We start from the raw sequence: 25,651 nt of genomic DNA on the forward strand, positions 1-25,651 counted from the left end.
TATACAGGCTAATGTTGGCATTAAGCTATTCCTTTAATATTCAGCTTCACCGTCGCATTAAGGCCAGATTGTGAAGAGAAGTGGCGAAACAAATCTCGCAGAGCCTTTATCTTAATTTCGTTATTGCCAAATACCTGTCATAATTTAGAATTTATTTTTTATTTAATTTGTTAAGAAAGACAATTATTTTCTCATTTTCATTGGTGTGTTGGCCAATTTAAAGGTTAAGTGTAGATCCCTATTTTGAGTGCTGAGATAATGATGTTACAGGACTTATTTCTTTGTTCCAACTTCCAAGTGGCCTATAGCCTATGTTTGTTACTAATAAATTATGTTAAAACAAAAAAAGGCAAAAGAGCTGTGTGCCTGTGCACATTTGAACAATATCAGGCTATAAACGGGTTTGGGCTTTATAAAGCTGTCAGTCAAAATGTACCTGTTGGGCTCGATTACAGCTCTAATAGTGACATCTTACAGAGCTTGGGAGCAATGTTTTTTTTTTTCAGCACCACTATCACCTGCAACTGGATCTCACTCATCTACCTTTTAACCAATCCTTCTACTTATCTATCCATGGCTTTTATTTTTGTTGAAGTAAAAATTGTTAGTTTTAGTTCTGCTATCCAAAAATCTAATTCTAGCTTCAGTATTCTTCCTTGGTTTAAATTCAAGAACTGTAATACTGTACAAAAGGTATTCTTAATTTAAGCTTGAAAGGCCATGCTAATTAGACCAGTGTTTCTCAAACATGTTCCTGGAGAATCACCTACACTGCTTGTTTTGGATGTCTCCTTTGTCTGTCACACCCATCACAGGTCTTTCGGTCTCTGTTAATGAGCTGATGATCTGAATCAGGTTTGTTTGGTTAAGGAGACTTGGAAAATGTACAGAGTTGGTGTCCTCCAGAAACGTGATTGAGAAACACTGAATTACACAAACGTTTTCATGTCAACACATGCTCATGTTTAAACTTTTCAGTTTGTAAAAATATTGCAAATTACTTTCTTGCATCTGTTCCAAGCTTCAGTTTATCAAACTTAAATAGTAAATAAATCATACATTACTACAGAATGGTAAGCACAAGATCCCTACCAATGTTGCCGAGCCGTAGATGCAAAATCCCTTTCACAGTAGTGTAGACACTGATGGCTGAAGTGGCGCTGTGTTTGCTGTCGTGTCTGCTAGTAAAGCTGGCATCCTGCATGTACTCGGTAGTGATCACTTCTAGCTCATGGCTCACCTGGACAGCCGGACGGCCTTGACGTAGCATATGCTGGAGAAGCAAACAAGAATACTAATATCAAAACTGTCAATTAAACATCTTAAATCCAGCATGATTAATTATAAAAAAAATGTGTTAACAATTAAAGCAATTCGTCATGCCTGCTGAATTGATTTGATCCATCTAACCATGAAGAACAAAAAGATAAACAAGAAGAAGCAACAACCGAGACACATGTTAGAGGCTACTGACAAATGCCACCATCTGACGACCTTGTGGTTGCGTTTGAAGCCTAAATGGACCCTTTGTTAATTCTGAAAAGGTCAGGATCCATTCTAAAGACGAACAGTCCAATTATGTTGATGTGATTGTATCTATTTCTGTCCTTGTTTTGTTTTAACCTTTATTCAGCAGCTGACATCGATGAGAGCTCTAGCCAAGAGACCTGCGGTGGTGAGATCTAACAGACGCAGGTGTCCTGAAGTATGACATGCATATTTCATAATTTGGACATGACACTCCCATCTGAGCGCACTAAATAATGGATGCCGCAGAAAGGTTTCGATGCGCAGGGTGAGTGTCTGTCTGAGTTAAACAGCTGTGTGGCTATTAATGAGGGCCGCATTTGTACCTGTGTCAAATTGCTGTGTATGGCTTGTGGGGTTATTACCAACATGGCAAGCTGAGGACTTTCCAGGCTGATGCCAAGCAGAGGAATGTGAGATGTGTTGTTTTATTGCTTTTTTTCCCCCCAGTTATGTGTAGTTAGTTGAGTTATTGTGGTGTTACTGGTGGAATTTGGCTGTATATTACATTTTGAGTAAGTTTACATTTATGACTAGGGCTGCACAAAATATCATTTTAGCATTGATATGGCAAAGTGATCATTCACAATAGTCACATCCAGTGGCGGTTCTAGTTTAAATGGCACCCTGAAACCACCCCAAACATACCCACTCCCTCAAGAAATAAAGACACTATGTTGTTGACTTTATATAGAATTTAAATATTTAAATAATTATTTTAAACACATACATTTAAAATAATAATTATAAATACATTTAAATATATTTATTTATTTTAAATAAATATAACAATTAGTTTATAACTATTATTTTATTAAGGCGACGCAATGGCACAGTAGGTAGTGCTGTCGCCTCACAGCAAGAAAGTCGTTGGGTCACTGTTTCGATCCTCGGCTCAGTTGGCGTTTCTGTGAGGAGTTTGCATGTTCTGTCCTCTGGGTGCTCCGGTTTCCCCCACAGTCCAAAGACATGCGGTACAGGTGAATTGGGTAAACTAAATTGTCGTAGTGTATGAGTGTGTGTGTGGATGTTTCCCAGAGATGGGTTGCGGCTGGAAGGGCATCCGCTGCATAAAAATGTGCTGGATAAGTTGGCACTTCATTCCGCTGTGGCGACCCCGGATTAATAAAGGGACTAAGCAGACAAGAAAATGAATGAATGATTATTTTATTATTATTATACAATTACTATTCTAAATAAATAACAAAAATCAATCCTAAATGTAACTGAAAAACGATGTAATATTCTAATATTCTATTCTAATAATGTATATCCTTTTTCATGAATAATGATCATGACAGTTCAATAGAATACAAAAAATACAGTATGTTTTAGAATTATCTGTTGTCTTAAACCTGACTCATGGCCAAGAATGAATGTTATGACGTCTTTGTTACCTCTCTGACTCATTATTCCTCCTTTCTGCTTCATAGCCATGCTTAGTAACATCATCATATTATATAAACTTTAGTTTTGTCGACTTGCATGTCAATGCATACCGGCATGCGTATAAACAGCCGGGATCAGGAGCAGGGTGTGTGAGGCTTTCTGCGCACATGCGTCAATTTCTTTTTTACCAGCGTTATTTCGGTTGCACATAAAGAATAACAAACTTGCATGAGCAAAAGACGGCAAATGTCTCTATTCTGGGATAACCACTCAATACACTAGCATAAATTAAATCTTATCCCAAAGCTTTTACTGTTGCACTTTTTTTGCAACGTCTCCCTTATGCCACCCCCAGCAAGATGTCACCCTGGGTGCTCACCCATATTTTCCATGCCTAAATCAGTGGTCACATCGCAGGATTTGCTATGTTGAGTTTGTTTTATAATTGGTTATTTGCATGTACTATGAGGCCTGTGACTGTATAATGATTTTAAAAGCATTCAGGTATGAGAAATTGTACTCTGGGTAACTTTAAAAATGAATAATTGCATTGAAGTATTCGTATTTTTATTAAATTGTGTTTATTTCTATAGCACTTTTACAATGTAGATTGTGTCAAAGCAGCTTAACATAGAAGTTCTAGTAAATAGAAAGTGTGTTAGTCCAGTTTATTATTCAATTACTGTATCTGTTAGACAAAGAAAACGATAAAATACTGATTTTTTTCAATTGTAATAGTTTCTTTATTGTAGTAATCAATGCTTGTGAATTAATTGTGATATACAAGTCATCTGGTGAAATTGTATTCATCCTATCACAATATATATCGCAATGTTAGATTTTTCCAATATCGTGCAGCCTTATCCATGACCTTCTTGAAAATATGTTGACAACATGTAAGGTCATGTAAATGGCACCGAATTGGCATTCTGTCAGCTTATTCAGTCAGAGCATGTCTGACTTTATGGCAGCTCTGACATCAAGATAATGTCAAAATCTTGCAAATAAACCCATAAAATTATTCTGATTTGCAATACTGGTGAAAGTTTCAAGTAGGTAAGATTTTTTTAATGTTTTTGAAAAGTTAGGCTCACCAAATATGCATTTATTAGATTAAAATATAGTGAAAAAGTATTATGCTTATTATTAATAATAATAATAATATGAAGTATTATTACAAATAAAATACCAGATGTCTGTTTTTATGTATTTTAAAATGACATTTATTCCTGCTATGACAGCATCAATTTGTTTACTTCATGCTCTAGAAACATTTATTATTATTATTATTATTATTATTATTATTATTATTATTATTAGAACATTTAAATCAATCTGGCTGCTTAATATTTATGAGGAAACCATAAATGGGATCAATTGAAAGTTTAAAAGAATAGCATTGATTTGAAGCAGAGATTGTTCATTGTTGGTCAATTTAAAGCATCCACAATTAATACTATATTTTATACAGAAATATTAGGTGTCAGGGGTAGTGCTTAATAGACATAGCAGCTGAAAATGTCCTCAAAAAAGAGCATTTTTGGACCTATGTGTATATAGGCAGTTCTACCTTCAGCTCCACAGCAGCTGAGCCAATCAGCATTAAGGAATCACTGTCCCAGACATCAATCTGCAGTGAGTGGAGTGCCAGGTATCGCAGAAACCATCCCCGTTCACCTGGCTTTAGGAATTGTGGGTCAACTCGATACTGCAGCTGCAGACCAGGAAAACCTGAGAAAAAAAGAGAAGCATAAGAGGACAGAACAAACATGAACAGTGATAAGAGCCAGAAAAAAGGCCTGTGATTAAAGGGATGGATTTAGTGGCCATTTAAAATGAGAGTGATGTAAATCTTCCATCTCCCACAAATCTCAGGTGGGTGAGAAAGTGTGACGTCCAATTCTCTGAAGCAAGCAATCAAGGACTTTTATGTAAAAACCAAACACTCAGAGCTCAGTTTAACCAGCAAGCAAAATGTGTGGGAAATTTACATAAACATTTCTGAGCTCCATCCTTCTTGCATGCAGCACATTCTGCCTGTCATGAATATCAAACGCTGGCAGTGCCGCAGGCGCTGATGTTTTCTATATGTTCCCACATGTTTCCCCGTGTCTAAAGTGATGACTGTAATCAGTTCTGAAAATGCCTGGGTAACATTGCATTTACATTTACATTCTTTCGCAAAGCTTGAGAAGATCCTGGACCAATGCTTCATGTGAAGGTGGGCTATTTATATGGCTGGTAGTGCAGTCTTGAAGTCAGAAAAAAACAACCAAGTTTGGAAAACTTATAAGGGAGCATTATTGATGTGTTCAATGTAATGTATGGCAGATTCTGGTAGATCAGGAATAAATGAAAGTGTGAGGCAGTATTGCTGATGTACGGCAGAGATTTTGGAAGACGACCATGAACAGTATTCTTCAATTGAGAAACAATTTAATTTAATACTTTTGTTCTGCAAAACTGATCAAATGTTTATTTATGTATGTATATGTATGTGTATATACTGTATACAGTTGAAGCCAGAATTATTAGCCCCCCTTTGAAATTATTATTTTTTTTTAAGTATTTCCCAATTGATGTTTAACAAAGAAAGGAAATTTTCACAATATGTCAGATAATATTTTTTCTTCTGGAGAAAGTCTTATTTGTTTTATTTGGGCTAGAATAAAAGCAGTGTTTAATTTTTTAATAAACATTTTAAATAAACATCAAAATTATTAGCCCCTTTAAGTTATATATTTTTTATATACCTAATTACCCTAGTTAAGCCTTTAAATGTCACTTTGAGCTGTATAGAAGTGCCTTGAAAAATATCTAGTCAAATATTTTTTACTATCATCATGTTAAAGATAAAACAGTATTAGAAACAGATGAAAAATCAGTATTAGAAATAAGTTATTAAAACTATTGTGTGTGCGTGCGTTCGTGTGTGTGTGTGTGTGTGTGTGCGGGCGTGTGCGTGCACAGGCGTGCAAGCGTGAGTGCATGAGTATATGCTTTGCTTTGCTTTTATTTTACGTGTGACTTTTTAACATTCTATAAGGGGTCTACAGATGAAAAATAGCCATTCTTGGCTAATTCTGGCATATTTTCAAGAATGTTTATTTATGTGCATTGACCCTGTAAACAAATAAACTAAACTAAAAAAATATGACCACATAGTCCTTTATAATTTTACCCCCTAAAAACACCATGATTATCGAAACAATATGAATTATATTCAAGTCAGAATTGTTAGCCCTCCTGAATAATTGGCCTCCTTTTATATTTTTCCCCGATTTCTGTTTAACAGAAAGAAATGGAAATTCTTTAACACATTTCTTAAAATTGTAGTTTTAATAATTGCCATGATGACAGTACATAATATTTTACTAGATATTTTTCAAGATACTAGTATTCAACTTAAAATTACATTACATTACATTACATTAAAGGCTTAATTAGGTTAACTAGGCAAGTTAGGGTAATTAGGTAAATAATGTTTTTCTGTAGAAAATCAAATAAAAAAATAGCTTTAGGGTGCAAATAAAATTGACCTTAAAATAGTTTTAAAAAATTAAAAACTGCTTTTATTCTAGCTGAAATAAAACAAATAAATCTGAAATGAAAACAAAAACAAAATTCACATACATATTGTTGGAGAGGTGACACAGTGGCGCAGTAGGTAGTGCTGTCGCCTCAAAGCAAGAAGGTCGCTGGTTTGAACCTCGGCTCGGCTCAGTTGGCGTTTCTGTGTGGAGTTTGCATGTTCTCCCTGTGTTCGCGGGTGCTCCGGTTTCCGCCACAGTCTAAAGACATGTGGTACAGGTGAATTGGGTAGGTTAAATTGTTCGTAGTGTATGAGTGTGTGTATGAATAAGAGTGTGTGTGTTTCCCAGAGATGGGTTGCGGCTGGAAGGGCATCTGCTGCGTAAAAAAGTGCTGGATAAGTTGGCGGTTCATTCCGATGTGGCGACTCTGGATTAAAAAAGGGACTAAGCCGACAAGAAAATAAATGAATGAATTGTTGAAGAACAGCATTTATGTGAAATAAAACACTTTCTTGTAACATTAAAACTCATATTGTAAAAGTTTAATAAAGCTTTAAAGTGCCCATTTATGTAGTTAGTTCTGAGCATCTAGTGTAAAAGAAAAGTTGTAAAGGTCCAAGCACAAATCCCTGTGGAACGTCTTTGGAGTAAAGGCGTGTAAGACTTTCCAGCTGACTTGGTACCTACTGTCATCCAGGTGGGATATAAACCAGAAAAGCACTGACCTAGAAATGAGCATTTCCACCATCTTAGAGATCAATACTTTGTTGTTTGTAGCATCAAATGCTGCCAAAAGATCCAGAACAAATACCATGGCGTTAAGTAAGGACAGTGCAGTGACACAAGATTAAGGATTTGAAACCTGATTGCTGGGTTCGAGCAGGCTGACCACAGTTAAAACGGAATGCCAATAAACACAATAAAACCCTGGATGCATTTCCAAGCAAATGTAACACTAATGCTTAATGAAGTCAAAATGTTAAACTGGATGTTGCTTTTACATTATACTACTTCAGGCAGAAAGCCAAGAATATTATTTCTTCATTGGAGAGAAGTGCAATGCTCAGCTGAGAATCTGGGAAGAGACGAAGTTATGCAACAACCAGTAATTGCACAATAACATCCTCATATCCCACAGGACACAGATGTTCCCCCCACAGACATCAAAAGGCCTTCTGCACAATATCATTATGCAGCCTGTAATCTCTATGGCACTGTATGGCTCATTGTCTTGTATAGTTGGGCCAGAGGTGGGTCTAAGGGCTAAGCTCTGTGCATTGTAGCATAATGTTTTAACGCCTTATATGTAACAGTGATCTTCAATGGGGGTCCACAAAAAACCCTATAGGTTATAGATAATTATCATTTGATTTCAAACAAATGTTTGAGGGGGGAAATAAAATTGCATTGCTAAGTTTAAGCACAGAGAAAGAAGCTAATGCTTATACTTTACCCAACATAAAAAATGATTAGAATTAAAATACAGTGTACAAAATGTCTAATTTGCTTCATTACTCTAATAGCTAAGCAATGTAAGCATCATAAAGTGTAAATACATTCATGTGTGAATATGTATCACGGTTGCTTGCCATTCCAAATGAAATTGAACGCCTTTTAAATTCTGATTACATATTTGGATTTTGAATGGATGGATAGCCCCGACACAAACACTATAATACAGCAGGTTCAAAACACCATTTATACAATATGTAACAGGGGTCTCTACTGCGTCTTTCTGTTCACCAAGGGGTCTTTAGACTGAAAATGCCTGAAGTCTCTCGTCTGGCAGGTCTGACTGTGAGCAGAGGGCTTGCGCACTCACTCTAAATGTATTTTTTATGTATGATATTACGTCTCTTTTGAAATAAAAAGACTGAAAGCAGGCTGTTAGAGCTGATCTTCCTTTACCCCCGCATCTCTCCGTCATGCTCTCTCGCTCTATCACTCTCTCATTATCTGTCCCATTTCTTCTGTTCTCTCACTTCGCCAACCTATCTATCTTACTCTGCAACCTTTGTTCTATCTTTATCATCTATTCCTTCATTCTTCAGCTGTTTGCTGCAGGCAAATGAAAGGCTGTCTGCCTATCATGACACACACACACACACGCATTTATGTCATGTATGTTCCACATCATAAGATACCAAAGCAAGCTAATCAGTAAAGACCATTTCACAGTAAACGCAACAAGTGGAAAATCACAGCACAGCTAGTGTTCTCCCTCAACGTAGGAAGGTTTTTCCAGTCAAGGAGATACTTGTAACGCAAATAAATCAAGGCAATGATCTTTAGACAAGATTTTCAGGATATAACATGAGCAAAAAGACCCGTTTTTGGCTGAGGAAAAGTGTACTTGAGACGCTCTTAGCTCAACGTTTTAAGGTGCTTTGAAATATCGGCCTTTGCCAGTCTGTGCAAAACTATTGATAAAAATAACTCACATCAGGGGCAGGTAATAAGTATTTTTGGCAGCTGTACGAAGCGACAGAGCCAAAACTGTTTTCTCAGCACTACCAAGTTCATCACAAAGTCACGCCGCTTCTACACTTCTCCTCAGCAGGCTGCAGCGTATGAAGACTCCTTCTTAAAAGCAATTACTGGACCTCAGCCAAGAGCTGTAAAAGTCTAATTGCTCATTTTTTAGAGCTTTATTCACTAAAACGCTGCATGTGTTTCAGTTAAAAACTGCTTTGAATTTTTACACGCACTGACTGAATTCATTAAGGCAGAAAGGTAACCATAAATTTGCCTAAGATGATTAGCAGGAAAGATTCTAAAACAGAAGTGTCAAACATATAGCCTGCAATCTGGCCTGTATGACTATTCAAGCAATAATATAAAATAATACATCAAACATTAGTTTAACAGTAGTTAAATCGTTTTTTTATTTTTTAAATGTCCACGTTCCCACAACAATAAAATAAATTAGGTGTCATGGTGGTGCAGTGGGTAGCTCTATCGCCTCACAGCAAGAAGGTCGCTGGTTCGAGCCTTGGCTGGGTCAGTGGCATTTTTGTGAGGAGTTTGCATGTTCTCCCCATGTTTGTGTGGGTTTCCTCCGGGTGCTCCGGCTTCCCCCACAGTCCAAAGACATGCTGTAGTGTGTGTGTGTGAGGTAACGCAAGACTGTATGGGTGCTTCCCAGAGTTGGAAAGGTATCCGCTACGTAAAAAACATATGCTGGATAAGTTAGCAGTTTATTCCGCTGCGGCAACCCCTGATTAATAAAAGGGCTAAGCCGAAAACAATGAAAAATATAATTAAATTAAATTAAAAAAAAATAATAATAAAATAAAACAAAAAATAAAATAAAATAAAATGGTCACCATGGTGGCTCAGTGGTTAGCACTGTCGGCTCACAGCAAAAAGGTTGCTGGTTTGAGTCCCGGCTAGGCCAGGAGGAGATTCTGTGTGGATTAAGCATGTTTTCACCATTTTCACGTGGGTTTCCTCCAGGTGTTCCGGTTTACCATTTAGTCCAAAGAAATGCACTATAGATTACTTGAATAAACTAAATTGGCCATAGTGTGTTTGAATGAGTGTATATGGGTAATGGGTTTGCGGGTGCATAAAGGGCATCTGCTGCATAAAACATATGCTTGAATAGTAGGGGGTTCATTGCGCTGTGGCGAATAAAATAAAATAAAAATAATATAAAAAAATCTTTTTTATAAAATATGTACTGGTAGTCAAAAGATTATTAGAATGCACCAAAAACTTTGGATAGAAGTTGTTCTTATATGTTATATATTATATGCCTTCTGATTTAGTTATCACACGAGTGAGAGTGCTGTTTTCTCTAATATCAGAATTAATGCAAATGAATTGTGTGTGCCAGAAGGGCTGCTGCTTTTACATTGTTTGTTTAATCATTTGAATCATTTGAAACTTAGCCATCTGGCAGATCCTGTAGTAATGAAAAGATTTATCCTGAAGACTGTCAAGATTAATAACATTCACTATGGCTTCGGACAAAGTCATTAAAAAAAAAAAAATCACCCATAATATAGATCGATTTTTTGGTCAATATTGCGCACCCCTGAAATGAATAAGCATAAAATTTGAGAGAAAAATGAAACGTGTTCATAGTTTTCTTGTAAAATTATATATTTAGTATTGCTATTATTTTAAGCAATTCTGAGCAAAGTACTGTTTAACAAAAGTAAAGGCTTATTTACAATGCTTATTTATTTACAACAAAGCAACAAGCGCCCATTCATTTCAATGGAAAAATAGCGACTTTCGGCATTTACTGATTACATGAGCAACAGAGACCATTGGGACCGGAACCAATGCCTATTCAGCCACTGAACAAGTCAATAATCCTTTAACTTCACGCAAATATTAAGCGACTTTCATGAGCAACAGCCAAGACAAGCATCAGTAGAGTCCATCGGATCCTCTCTTACCCCTACAGCAGCCGTGTTTTTTATTTCCACGCTGTAGACCTACACAGACCGATGTGTTCCACAAATATATAGACGTAAGAAGAGAGCACATGTTTTTCTTTTGTTCATCCTTGTAATTAAGCATTCTATGTAGTGATGCTATTTATATTTAATGTATTTTCTCCACAATGTTTATTTTTAACAGCAAAAAAACTAATTTGCTTTCAGCAAATATCATTCATAAAAGCCCATCACAACTAAAGTGGATATGTTACTTCAACTGATTTTAATAAGTTAATCTGGTTTCAACAATATTATTAAGGTTATAGAAAGCTTAACTTAATATTTTGAGTCAGTTTTACTGATGTAATTTGAGAGAGACTAGAAAACATAATTTGATTCAACTTAATAACTTAAGGCAGCAAGGATTATTTTTACTTTGCCAGTACTGGGTTGCAGCTGGATGGGCATCGGCTGTCTAAAACATATGCTGGATAAGTTGGCGGTTCATTCCACTGTGGCGGCCCCTGATGAATAAAGGGACTAAGCCGAAGGAAAATAAATGAATGAATTAATTATTTTCACAGTGGAACAACTTCCATCTATTGCCAATAGTGTGAATGAGGCCTGATTTGTTAACTGCACAGATTCACCCCCCACTGACAAAGATCAAGAATTTGTCCCATTTCACTACTGACCTACTGTATTGTTGTTACATAGAGAAAACAATCTTGGACCTTATTCCTGAAAGATAAAAATGACCAAAGTAATAGGCTATTGTTGTTATCCATGAATTTTCAAGTGTACTTTTTACAGGACAGGCTATGAGTTCATTAACCTCTACATTCGTATTATGTTTTAATTGTTTAATATTCAAATGACCAAATTCTGACTGAGGAAAGTTAAATGTTCTGCTCGGTTTTTTTTTCAGGCTAAAGTTTTTAATTCAATTTCATTTTTTTCCTAATGATGTAACAAACTTTTTTTTTTTTAAATCTGTATTTTTTTTATTCATATCTTTAGGAAATATTTTTAATACATCAAAAAGTGTGATTATGATGACCATCTGACAAGCTAATTAAGCTAAAAATTGTGTTTAAAATATCACCAAATGCAGTATTTAAACCTCACAATTAAATAGAAAATTAAGTGAATAAGGCCCACTTTTTGAGAAAAAATAATCACCCCTTTCACCAGGCTGACTACAGGCCTACAAACTTCCAAAGCTTAAACTTTGTCACTTCTTATAAATAGAGCAACGCTTTCTTTTATGTGACCTCATACTTGAGATTCCCATCAAATATTAACCATTCACATGCTCTTTAGTATCTGACATGTCCTGCCATTTTAAGACTCTTCTTATTTGCTTTTCATTTGATATGCTTCAACTTCATTATTGCATTACAATCAAAATCAGAAAGGTTTAAGTTATTAGTTAACATAACTTCGTTTTTACTAATACTTTTAATTAACTACACTGTTAGACCTTACCGGGTTTTTTTTTACAGTAGAACACTGGCAACACTGTTGCCAGTCACTCACTGTAAAAGTTCAGTTACAGTAAGTAACTGGCAACGGTGTTGCCAGTTAATTACTGCAACTGAACCATTACAGTGAGTGGCTGGCAACAGTGTTGCCAGTTATTTACTGTAACTGAACCATTACAGTGAGTGGCTGGCAACAGTGTTGCCAGTTATTTACTGTAACTGAACCATTACAGTGAGTGGCTGGCAACAGTGTTGCCAGTTATTTACTGTAACTGAACCGATACAGTGAGTAGCTGGCAACAGTGTTGCCAGTTAATTACTGTAATACAGCAGCAGTGGTAACTAACTGGAAACTGTAGTGTTAATTACTGTATTGTAGTGTTACAAATCACAGCACTATACTGCATACAAATTAATAGTATGTCATATATAGTTATTGTAGTGTTACTAAAATTAATCAGTATTCTTAGCTGTTATTAAAAAATAGAAGGCATATTATTTTTTAGACAAATTTATTTTATTGTTTTGGCACCAAACAAATAAATAACAGAAAAAGTATAACAAAATTAAGAAATCAGCAGATATAAATATTGTCTTGCATATTACAGGTCTGCACAGTAAGGCTGCGGTCACATTAACGTTTGAGCATGCAAAATTCTGTCATACTGCACTGCGAAGTGGAATCAAACAAAGCGAGTAGTGAAATTAAACAAAATAATTAAAGATTGAAAAAGCAAGCCAGAGAGGTCATGTTCTGATCTTTGATTGGTCTCAAGCCATCATATGATGTGATTTCGCATGTCAGCGTTCTCCAAGCTTGATCTTTCCAATGCTGCGAATTATGAAATTTGTTGCATGAGCTATCAGTCCAGGTCTGCAGTACTCACATGCGTATGAATGGAAGTCTATAGGGAGAAAAGTGCATTGTGACCGGGACTTTAAGCTGTAACTCTAATTAAACACACCTGATCAAACTGATTAAGGCTTGTTAGAAATCTACAGGTAATGTTGAATCAGGGTGGGAACTAAACTCTGCTGCGCTGCAGTTCTCCAGGAACTTGGAGTTTGACCCCCATGGTATATAGCAGGGGTGCTCAATCCTGTTCCTGGATATCTACCTTCCTGCAGATTTCAGTTGCTACCCATATCAAAAACACCTGCCTGTAATTATCAAATGGTGTTCAGGTCCTAATTAATTGGTTTAGGTGTGTTTGATATAGCAACTAAAATCTTCAGGAAGGTAGATCAGCAAATGAACAGCAAAAAACACAACATAATTATTTTAAATTTTAAAGTTTTAAATAAATAAAAACTGTGTCAAATCTCAAAAAGTTTAAAATAATTATAGAAAACAAATAAAGTTGGCAACACCGAAAAACCAAAGGATCCAATCTTTTATTGTTATAATTATCTCATGACAACAAACTTTTTTATTGTTTGTAATATAAATTCATAGGTGGAAACACTGCTCTGAAAAATACTTAGCAACAAACTCACAACCTGGGACCGGACAGTGGAGCTTTTGTGTGTGGATGGCTATCTGTATCATGTTTTTGTGATTCCCTGTGATGATGTGCAAATGTTCCCTTACTGAGATGATGGAATTTAATTTTGGCTTAGTTGCCAGAAAGATACATACAACTTTTAGCATCTGTACATTATGGCAGTGTGCAATATAAAATAAATACATATTCTTAAACAAAAGTAATGTAAGAAGTTATATGAGGAGAGGCTAACTAGCTAACAATGTAGCTTTCAAGTACACAGTTCAAGATAACAACAATATAACCTAAAACACAGCCTTATTATAGAAACCCTCAAAAACATTTGAACACATTTTACTTACTCATTGTAGATTCTTATTTAAAGCCTAATACATATCAGACTCTACATCTGAATTGATGGACAGAGAATAGAGCGCACTCAGCAGTAAACAAATCAAACACCTGGCTCCCTTAAAGGGCCAGCATTTTCTGAAAACTCTTTCTAACATCTTTGTGTTTAGAACAAGACAGACAGCCTGTGGGAGTGTGTGGTGATGTCTAAATCATTATTTTCTGCCTTTAAAATGCACATCTCTATAAATAGCAACATAAACCGTCAGAGAAGATGGGACAGTAATGATTGAACAGTAATTTGCTATTTATTGTCAGTTACTTTCTGTAATGAGTACATAAAGAAAATTACTGGAATTTATTCTTTGCACTACACAATTTCATACAAAGTCTACTCCTTTTACAGTAAAAAAATATGTGTTAATAAATAATAAATGTTTCCTTTTACTACAGCAAAACACTGGCTATTTTACAGTTCTTTACTGCACAATCTACAGAGTAACAGTGCAGTTATACTAATTAAACACACCTGATCAAACTAAATCTAAAGGTAGTGTGTTGAAGCAGGGCTGGAACTAAATTCTGCTGGGCTGCGGCCCTCCAGGAGTTTGACATCTCTGGTACATAGCATATTTTCAAAGGAATTGCCTACATTTATCACAATCATGCACATATCATTGAATAAAAACAATAAAAATATAAAAACTTCATCCAAAGCAAATAAATAAATAAATAAATAAATAATCTGATCCTCATGTTGTTCCAAACCTGTAGTAATAATAATAATAAAAAACAAATAACCTGATTAATACATTTATTTAGGAAAGTCTTTATAATATACTGTTAATGCCATTTTTACCTACTTCATTTGAAGTTTTCCAAACAAATTCATTGAGTCTCTGCAAAAATGTATGTACGTGCTTTTTAAGATATTTTTTTAATAACACATTTTTATTTAGCAAAATACTAATATTCAGCTTAAAGTGCTATTTAAAAGCTTAACTATAGGCTAAACTAGGCTAATTATATTAATTATAGAAAAGTAAACAAAGTTATAAAAATTATTGTGATAATTTGGTAGCTCTTTGTAAATATTTTTGCCTTTAAATGCATCTCGTCGATATCTTTACCTTTTAATTAGCTCTGTGACTTTGACATTGGTTGACTCCTGATACTCAATGTTAAAAACATAAAAGGAACCAAAGAAAACACAGAGATGGCTGCAGAGAAATTTAACTTATCATCAATGCATTGTCTTACTTTCTCCTCAATACTGACCATTCACATACCAAAACTGAACAGTATATATATATATATATAGCAACATAAAGCATCAGAGTACATGGCGTAATAATGGTTGAGCAGTAATTTACCATTTATTATCACAGTAACTATCTGTAATGGGTACATAAAGTAAATTACTGTAATTTATTCTTTGCACTACAAAATTTCACACAAATCCTGCTCCTTTTACAGTAAAATACTGTTTCTTTTTATTACAGCAAAACACTGGCTATTTTACAGTTATTTACTGCATAATCTACAGTAAGGGTTAACAGTGTAGTAACTAATTACAAGGGACACACGGAATCTGTGCGAGCAGATTTCCACAGATTTCCAGCATATAATTGATTCTGTTTATTTACTTGTGTGAATGTGTGTATATTCATTCAGTTTTTAAATTAATTACAGTAATATTATTGACTAATAAGAAAATCTATATGTGAATTATTTACAATACAGTTTGTAAAGTAATATTTTCTGTCTTTTAGTAGATCTATTATATGAGAGACTTTCTTTGTTTACCAAATAAAGTGGATCTAATTGGATTTGCATTGCAAACATTAAATAAAAGACAAAAATGTATTACTTTTTATGTAATATATTAAGGTTTTTGTTATAATACTCCCAAAATAATTCAACATAAATCCGCAGATTTTTAACACAATTCTGCGCAGAAATAGCAAAAAATGTCTGCAGATTCAGTCTAGCCCTACTAATTACTAATAACTTTGACAGTTAAAGTAATTATATAAAAACATAGTTAACCTGCAGTTATATGGGTGATGTCTATGTGTACATGTTCAATGAAGTGTGTGTGTGTGTGTGTATTAAGTTTATGTGTTTTCCTTAAAGTCTTTGGATGGTTGGCATCCTCTCTTCACAGGTCTGGAATCTCATCAACTTTCAGTTAAGTTTACATCAAACATTGAATAAAAATGCACTTCAAAGCACTTCACGGGACTGTTAAGCATTCTCAGAGTTTCTTACCAGAGCTAAGTGTGCCGTCTTTGTTGAGCAGAGAAAGCACACAAGGGGAATCAGAGCTGCCTTTGAACTTGCTGGTCTTCTCCTGGTCAAGCAGCTTCAGCCGCTGGGTGGTGACAGGAGGAAAGCGGTAAAGCTGGAAGGTGAAATGGACAGAGCTCGGCCAGTCTGAATTCACACCAGATTGAGGGACCCTTAACACAAAAACACAACTGATTGGAAATGCGAAGCGCCATATTATTGAAAAGCAATGATGACCTGTGTTTAGATGACATTGTGAACGCTGCAGGTGATTGGAAAGAAATATTATGTGAGGGTTCAGTCTAAATCACTCTATTATTAGGAGTCATTTGATGGCGCTGTGTTATGAGGAATCAATCCGAGTGACTCCAGAATGACAGTGAGTGTCAGTGACTCGATGATAAACAGCCGGTCTGAGTGACTCCTTCATAAAGAGCCAGTATCAGTGATGCAGTGATGGAGAGTCGGTTCAAGGCACTTAGTGATGAAGAATCTGTCACAACATGACAAAGTCCTTCCAACCAGATCAATAGTAACCGGTTTACAGCATATTTGTAATAGCTAGAGGTCAAATCACGAGGAAACAAACATTGCTTGATTACTTGAAATGTTTTTATTATTATTATTATTATTATTATTATTATAATAATAAAGACATACAGTAAGATGATAAACTTCCTCCCATTTTTTAATATTTGCTTCAAATTTGCTTCATACTTTTAATATATAGCTAAATAAATGTGTACTTTTTATGGCAAACAAGACAACTGTGTACCTTAATAAAATAAAATGGAATAAAAAATGAATGATAGAATAAAATTAAACTATATTTTTTATTGAATTTGTTAAAATCACATTGAATATTTTTTATTAAAATAAAATAAATGTGATGAATTATAAATGTTCTTTAATTTAAAATTCAAGTAATTATTCTACATTACACTAAATCAAAACTATTAATAAACGAATAAGTAAATAATTTAAAAATACAAATAAAATAAGCAGGATAAATGTATAACCCTAAACCTAACATGCCATCCTTAACCACTCTATAATAACACTATCTAACAAGCTCTAACACAATCATTAATAAAGTTAATGGCAGACAACCATCTCACCGAAACTGCTCACGTAATTAAAAACAATAAAACAATATCCTTGTGCCAGATGCTGAAATAATAACTCTTAAAGGTCTCTCGGAGTCATAAAGAGCAGGTAATTCATAAAACAAACACTTACATTTAATCATGTGGAAATTTAGCATTTTTTGAAAGCAAAATCAATAACTCGCAAATTCATTGCACTGTAGCTTTCTCACTGAAGGGAAAAATCAATAAAAAATGAAGTTATTTGTAATTTGGTAAGGCAGGACTTTTTTTTTGAGAGAGAAACAGCTTCCTTAAAACATGATATTTTAAATCAATTTAATTATCCAGTAATGGCCCTCTGAATTTTCTGTAAGCAATAATCATCCATCACTGAGCTAACTGCTGAAGAAACACCTTCCACAAAATAAAATTAAATAAAATTAACTTAAATTAAATAAAAAAACATAAAATTCGGCTTAGTCCCTTTATTAATTAGAGGTTGCCACAGCGGAATGGACTGCCAACTTATTCAGCATATGTTTTATGAAGTTGAAGCTCTACCATGTGCAACCCAACACTGGGACACACCAATACACATTCATCCATACACATACACTACGGCCAATTTAGCTTATTCAATTAACTTATAGTGCATGTCTTTGGACTGTGGGGAAACCGGATTACCCGAAGGAAACCCACGCGAACATGGGAAGAACATGCAAAATTCTCACAGTAATGCCAACTGACCCAGCCAAGGGCTTGAAACAGTGACCTTCTTGCTGTGATGCGATCGTGCTACCTAAATAAGATTAAATTAAATTAAATTAAAATCTAATCAAATAAAATAAATTAAAATAAAATATTTATTTTTTTTACATTTCATTCGGCTTAGTCTCGATTTCAGAGATCGCCACAGCGGAATGAACCACCAACTTTTCCAGCATATGTTTTGCATAGTGGATGTCTTTCCGGCCACAACCCAGTATTAGTAAACTCATACACAATCAGGAAACCCACGCCCACATTTTGGAGAACAAACTCCACACAGAAATGCCAACTGGCCCAGCCGGGACTCAAACCTGCGACCTTCTCGCTGTGAGCCAACAATGCTAACAACTGAGCCCCCGTGCCACAACATAAAATAAATAAAAGTTTTATTTTAAATGAACATATCTATTTTGTCTTCTATTTTGCCTTCTAAACAAAATAGTGGGAAAAAAACTACTAAAACACCTTACTTCAAAATAAAATAAAATAAAATTTAAATTAACTTAAATATTTATTTTGTCACTTCTATGACAAACAAAAAAGTGCAAAAAAGAAAGTAAGAATGAGCAAAAGAAAGTAAAAAGGAACTACTGAATAAACACCTTCCTTCAAAAAAAATTATCAAAAATTTTTTACACAAACTAAAATTATGATTTTGTTACTTGTCACCATGAGAAACAAAAAAAGCAAAGAAAGAAAGAAAGAAAGAAAGAAAGAAAGAAAGAAAGAAAGAAAGAAAGAAAGAAAGAAAGAAAGAAAGAAAGAAAGAAAGAAGAATTGCAGTGCCGATGGGTTCAGTCATTCAAACTTGAACTGAACCCGTTTAAAAAGCAAAAAGCTGGGTTTGGACTCTCAGACTGCCATCACACGAACAAGAGGACAAATAAAAGATATAAATAATTGAATGCAAGGATATAAATGAATTAATCAAAGTCCTTGGTGACATTTGAAAGCTGACAGGGCAATGTGAAGAGTTGGTCTCCATCCGCAGCAGGATGAATTAAAACGGAGGGAAAGATTAGGGAGGGATGATTGCTTTCTTTTCTCTTTGTGAGGAAGATTAGCAATCAATCACTCAGAATTAGATAAGGATAGAAACTATTTAGAGTGCGGACAATTGGCAAAGCCACTGAGCGCATTCACATCGCAATCCGAGAGTTTAAGTGCTGTTCACTCAAAATGTCACGTCTGACCTCAGAGCCAATCAAATCACTTGAATTCCTCAATTAAACCAACAGGTCTTACGGCGACGCAAGGGTTCCACATCGATATTCATCTGGTAAACAATGGGATGGGACAGCTGTGCATGATGAGTGGAAAACTTTCTAGGCGTAAATGCAGAAACTTAACTACATAATTTAGAAGGGAGATTTGTTTAGCAGATAATCTAAACAGGTCTACTTTTATAAAACCAAAAATATTTTCAGGTTATTTCTGACTGCCTTACAAGGTTAATAGGTCAAAGTCATGCTGGTAGAATCACTGGGCTACAAAAAGGTTTAGTAGCATTCCAATCAATTAAAAAACCTGTTAGCCTATCAAAGTGTTGACCCTCTTTACCTTTTTATACAAAAATATAAAAATTTAATTAAAAAAAAGAAAGAAAATAATTCTACATTCATTCATTCACTTTCTTTTTGGCTCAGTCCCTTTATTAATCTGGGGTCGCCACAGCAGAATGAACCGCCAACTTATCCAGCATGTTTTACTCAGTGGATGCTCTTCCAGCTGCAACCCATCACTGGGAAACACCCATGCACTCCCATTCACACACATATACTATGGACAATTTAGCTTACCCAATTCACCTACACCACATGTCTTTGGACTTGTGGGGGAAACTGGAGCACCCAGAGGAAACCGACGCAAGCACATGCAAACTCCACACAGAAATGCCCCAGCCTGACCCAGCTGCGGCTCAAACCAGTGACCTTCTTGCTGTGAGGTGATTGTGCTCCCCACTGTGCCATCGTGCTGCCCTTAATTCTAAACTGTAGAACTTCATATCTGCTATACTGACACCAATATAACTTAAGTTGTTAAATTATTATTAAATATTTATATATTTTTAAAAACTGTTTACTTTGTATGTTGCTTATAGGCTGTCTAGTGATTAAAGATTTCAGAATGACAAGACTTCTTATAAACTAAAGATGTTTCATGCTATGTAATGATCTAATATAGTCATTTCTGTGTGGAGTTTGCATGTTCTCCCAGTGTTTGCGTGGATTTTCTCCAGATTTTCATGTGGTATAGGTCAATTGGGTATGCTAAATTAGTAGTATATTAGTAGTAATGTACTGTATGTGTGTAAATGAGTGTGTACATTATGAATGTTTCCCAGTGATGGATTGCAGCTGGAAAAGCATCCGCTGCGTAAAACATTTGATGGATAAGTTGGCGCTTCATTTCGCTGTGACGACCACAAATTAATAAAGAGACTAAGCCAAAAAGAAAATAAGTGAATGAATGAATAATCCAATACAGCCTCGTTGATAGTGTGTCGCCACATGGCACTACGGTGCTCACGGTGACCCGAGTTTGATTCCTGGCTCAAGGTCCTTTGTGGATCTTTAACCTTTCTTTCTGCTCCCCATATTTCCTGTCTATAATCTCCGCTGTCTTTTCCCATTAAAGGTGAAACCCCCTTAAAGATAGTAATAATAATAAAAAAATATGTAATAATCTATGAATTCACCAACTTTCTTACTATTTCCTGTTCTGTTTCTCTGGTATTGATTATAAGCCACAAAATATGGGTGTAAACTGTTTTGAATTGAATTATTAGCCCTCCGTAATTATTAGCCCCCTATATATTTCCCCCCAATTTCTATTTAATGGAAAGAAGCTTTTTTCAACACATATCTAAACACAGAAATTAGTTATTCTTTAATAACTAATTTCTAAAAACTGATTTATTTTATCTTTGCCATGATAATCTGGTAAATATTTGAAAAAGAAGCAAAATAAAAAAAAATCACAGGAGGGCTTATCATTTTGACTTCAACTGTATGTAATTTGTGTATATATTCATAAAACTGATGTAGGTTTTCTTAATAGTTTGAATTATATTTACTTTTTTGGGTAACACTTTATTTTGAGTATTTGTATTTGAGTATTAGTACACTGTCTGCTTAATATCTGCTGATACACTCCTTCAACAGACATTTAACTGACATTAAGAAACTTTGCAAGAACACATTACCTTACACTAACCATAATACCAACCCAAATCCCAACCTAACAGTCTAATCTTGAGAATTAGTTGGCATGTAGATGCAATGTAACTTATATTCAACATACAGACCATCAAAATAAAGTGTGACACTTTTTGCTTTCAATTTAAGTTTTAGTGCATATAATCATTTTAGTGCATATAATCATTTTTAATGTGGGTTTTTTGTAATTTTCTAATAAATAAATAAATAAAACTGAGAAATACGTCCCTGGCAACTGAATAAAATTAAGTTTAAGGTTAGACTTTTAGTATTCACTTTACATGTTCTTCTTCTATATTTATATATCTATTATATCTTGTTATTTATTTATTTATTAGTTACCATTTTCATTATTATTATTATCATTATATTTATTATTTTTTCAATTGTTTATTATTTATTTTTTTATTTATTTGTCTTGATTCATCTTTGCATTTATTGAAGGCAAAGTTGAATCTATTATTGAAGGCCTCAGGAAATAGTGAGGAGTGAGAGATGGGAGGGATGGTGCTTGGAAGGGAGTAGAAACATTTAGGTTTGATTTACAAGTTCAACTGTTTTCTTGTTTTTGTTGTTGCTATATATTTGATGTCATCTCTCTGCTGATAGGACTTCTATTTTTCATATACATTTATAAGTTTGTATATTATCTGGAAAAACCCAATAAAATATTGAAATAATAATTTATTGACTTATTTTTTATAGACTTGTATTTCAGTCAACAGGACTGTACAATTTAAAAAGTATTGAAAATAGAATCACATCCCTTTTTAACCATTTATATTTTGTTTTTATTACGTAAGTTGTAATTCAATTGTACATCATGATTTAATTAATAATTACTTTTCATCAATTCACAAACCCCCCTGCAGCTCCCTCAAATTCCAAAAAAAATAAATAAATCCCACACCACATTAAAATACATAATAATATAATTGATTTGATGTTAAACATTACAAAGACAGACAAGCCTGATAATAAATCAACAAACCCACCACAAGTTTCTCCTCATGTCTGAAAAACAACAACAACTAAATATCAACAGTAAGAGAAATGAAGAAAATGCAAGAGAAAGACAAGTGCCGGTGTTCTTTAAATCTATCAATGCCTGATCTGAGAACAGAGAAGTGGCCGAATCTGTCACAAGCACACTTGACAGGTGTCGTTTCTTATGTTGGCGAGTGAGCATCAATAGCTGCCTGACATATGGCCATTGGCTGATTGCAGGCAGAGATGAGTTAACTTGGTCTTTGAAGAGCTGCATCCCTATTGAAATAAAAGAGCTGACATCTCCTGTTTAACAGCTACTGTTTCAGTGCTGATTGTAAAGACAGTGCACTAGAACATACAGTACCGCCTGTCAATACAATTATTCTGTAATTATGAAAAAAACCTAACTTAATCATATTATACAGTTCTTTTATTTTGTCTTTTTCCCAGACATTGCTATAAATCGTTTTTCCTGGAACAGCTGAAAAACATGTGAAATTAATATTTTTAATTCAGTTAAGTGCTGGAATAGATGCTGTTTTAGACTGATGATGTTAGAAATGATCTAATGTTATTCACAATGAATTATAATATGTCTGTGTTTGTCTGAACACTTCGACAATTTAAAATGAGTGGTTGCAATGAGGTAAACTGCAAATATTGTCTGACAGGAAGCAAACATTGTGCTTAATTGAATAGATACAATCATTCAATGAAAAAAAAATGATCACAGAAATTATGGATACACAATTTAAATATACAATGAATATGGTTTTAATTGAATTTAGGTTCTATTTCATTACACTGTAAAAATTAGATGATCAACAAGTCATGTACTGGATGAATCAGCATTTTGAATAATCTCTTGAAAGAAAACATGATTTATTGACATTAATATATCAACATCTACTAGGCAAGCAATCCGATAAATACCATTACGCCTGTCATGATTATGCATCATTATGCATTTTGTGCTAATGAATTATTGTTAAATAAAAAAGTGTGAGTAATTTAATTGTCTGCTTTGCTGTCAGTGAAAATAGACATGTTTTTTCCTTTAACCACGTGGAAATATATTTTGAACATAGTATAAAATTAAATTAAATTAAAGTATTATGTTTATTGTTCATTCTGTCCATCATAAGGTCACTGAAATAAACAATATAAATAATATAAAAATATTATCTAACATAACATAACATAACATAACATAATATAACATAACATAACATAACATAATATATTATAATATAATATAATATAATATAATATAATATAATATAATATAATATAATATAATATAATATAATATAATATAATATAATATAATATAATATAATTGTGATTAATCTAGTTACTATACTTTACTATATACTAAATAATACTATAGTTATTACTATATAATAATATAGTTTCTATATAAATAAACCAATAAAAAATAACAGTGTAAAAAAAATGGAATAAATAAAACATAATAATGACAAATAATGACAAAATGTAGCTGAAATTAAAATGATCAGGTCAAAAAACTCAATCAATTAATAATTAGACCAAATAACCATGATCAGACGATTAAATGAATAGTTGTGACAGGCTAAGTTACAATCTTTATTCAAAGTAAATTTTACTTTTGAAAGATAACTGACTCTGCCTTGATCTACTGTAGACATTAGTATTGATAATCTATCTATAAACTTTCATCCCAGTACTTCTGTAATTACTTTAATGTTTGTGAGACAGAAATAAGATCAATATTCTGTAGACAAAAGTGTTTTTATTTTTTACATGCCAGATCTGCTCTCTTTGGGTGACCCACAGATCTGAATGTCTGCTGTGATTGTACTTTAATAAACACTATCAAATTGATGTCATGTTGGAATAAATGGGTGTATCGGATGAGATTGCAATGCTTTAAAGGGTCGATTCATCCTAAAATTAAAATTCTGTCATCATTCACAATGATCCCTCCTCAATGTTTATATGTGAATAAAGGACTAAATTAAATCTGTTCATCTTATAAAGCATCCCCATCACTTCAGAAGTTCTGGATTAAACTGCTCAATTTGGATTTATTTTTGATCTCTTGATGAATATTTTGAAGCTTCAGTTTTGGTTGAATAGACGTTCAATGGACAGACAGAAATCTCTGAGATTGGATTAAAAATATCTTCATTTGTGGTTTGAAAAGAACAAAAGTCTTATGGTTTTGGAACAGCATGAGGCAAAGTAAATGATGACAGAATTTTAGTTTTGAGATTAATTAGCTTTAGTCAATATCAAAAATTCTCTGTATTTAGTGGATGCTGTTCTAAAAATTTATTTTTCATTTATGCGTTTCATTTTTGCATTAAAATGACTATTGGTCAAAATAAGAAATGTTTTCATTTGTTGTGATTGGCCCTGCAGATTCAGTGCAATGAATGAAAACATTTGTTATGATTGAAAATGGGGGTTATTCCACCAAATATTGATTTCTTAATTTTTCTAAAGTTAGAATATTGATATTGTATTGTCTAAAATATTAAAATGAACTCTTAAAAATCCATCATTTGTTGTTTTGACCAATTGTCATTGTATGGTCTAAATTACTAATTATTAGTAATTACAATTTTTTTATTTCAGCATTTTTTTCTGAACAAAACAAAACAAAGTATGTTTTGTTAAAAAATTGAAAATTTCCAAGTGGTCTACTTATATAATCTATTATATTAAGTTACATAGAAAAGCTTCCTTTAAAAAAAAAAAAAAAAAAGGAGACTGCAAACATAAAACATTAACAGTGTTCCATTGATACTAACCTGGTAAAGGCCAGGAACTGCAGGATGAGTGTGTTTGTCTGCAGAGAATCTGCTTCTTCTCTCTGGGGGTTGAAGTTCACAGGCTCAGAAGGATCCAGAACCTCGGCCACCTGGTTCTGATGGTCCAGGATCTGAGGAAAACCAGCAGAGAAGAGCTGCGCCAAAGATCTCCGGGAGGTCGATCTGGAGGAGCTGAGATACACAAATCACATTTGCACACTTAAAGACTGGTTGCCAGCTAAATAGAACGGCAACATGGAGAAATTAAGAAACCACTTGAATTAATTTCAATATTGAAATTTATAGAAAAGCTGCATTATTTAATCAAATATTGATTTCTT

The 25,651-nt window shown here is 34.0% G+C and overlaps 1 protein-coding gene across 9 annotated transcripts in view; it reads right to left on the reverse strand.

Moving 5' to 3' along the window:
* The window catches only part of nphp4 (nephronophthisis 4), a 296,460-nt gene that overhangs the window by 49,669 nt on the left and 221,140 nt on the right, over positions 1-25,651 (reverse strand). For 8 of the 9 annotated variants that reach the window (XM_073910322.1, XM_068223140.2, XM_073910321.1 and 5 more), the window contains exons 14-17: positions 25,311-25,502; positions 16,431-16,621; positions 4,487-4,647; positions 1,093-1,273 (exon numbers count right to left, since the gene is read on the reverse strand). In XM_073910322.1, the coding sequence (XP_073766423.1) occupies positions 1,093-1,273; positions 4,487-4,647; positions 16,431-16,621; positions 25,311-25,502 (725 nt within the window). Of the gene's footprint in view, positions 1-382; positions 1,274-4,486; positions 4,648-16,430; positions 16,622-25,310; positions 25,503-25,651 lie in introns of all 9 variants that reach the window. The other variant, XR_012384296.1, reaches the window with a different exon arrangement.

The sequence above is a fragment of the Danio rerio genome, chromosome 8, assembly GCF_049306965.1.
Source record: "Danio rerio strain Tuebingen ecotype United States chromosome 8, GRCz12tu, whole genome shotgun sequence".
In the NCBI taxonomy this organism is placed as follows: Eukaryota; Metazoa; Chordata; class Actinopteri; order Cypriniformes; family Danionidae; genus Danio; species Danio rerio.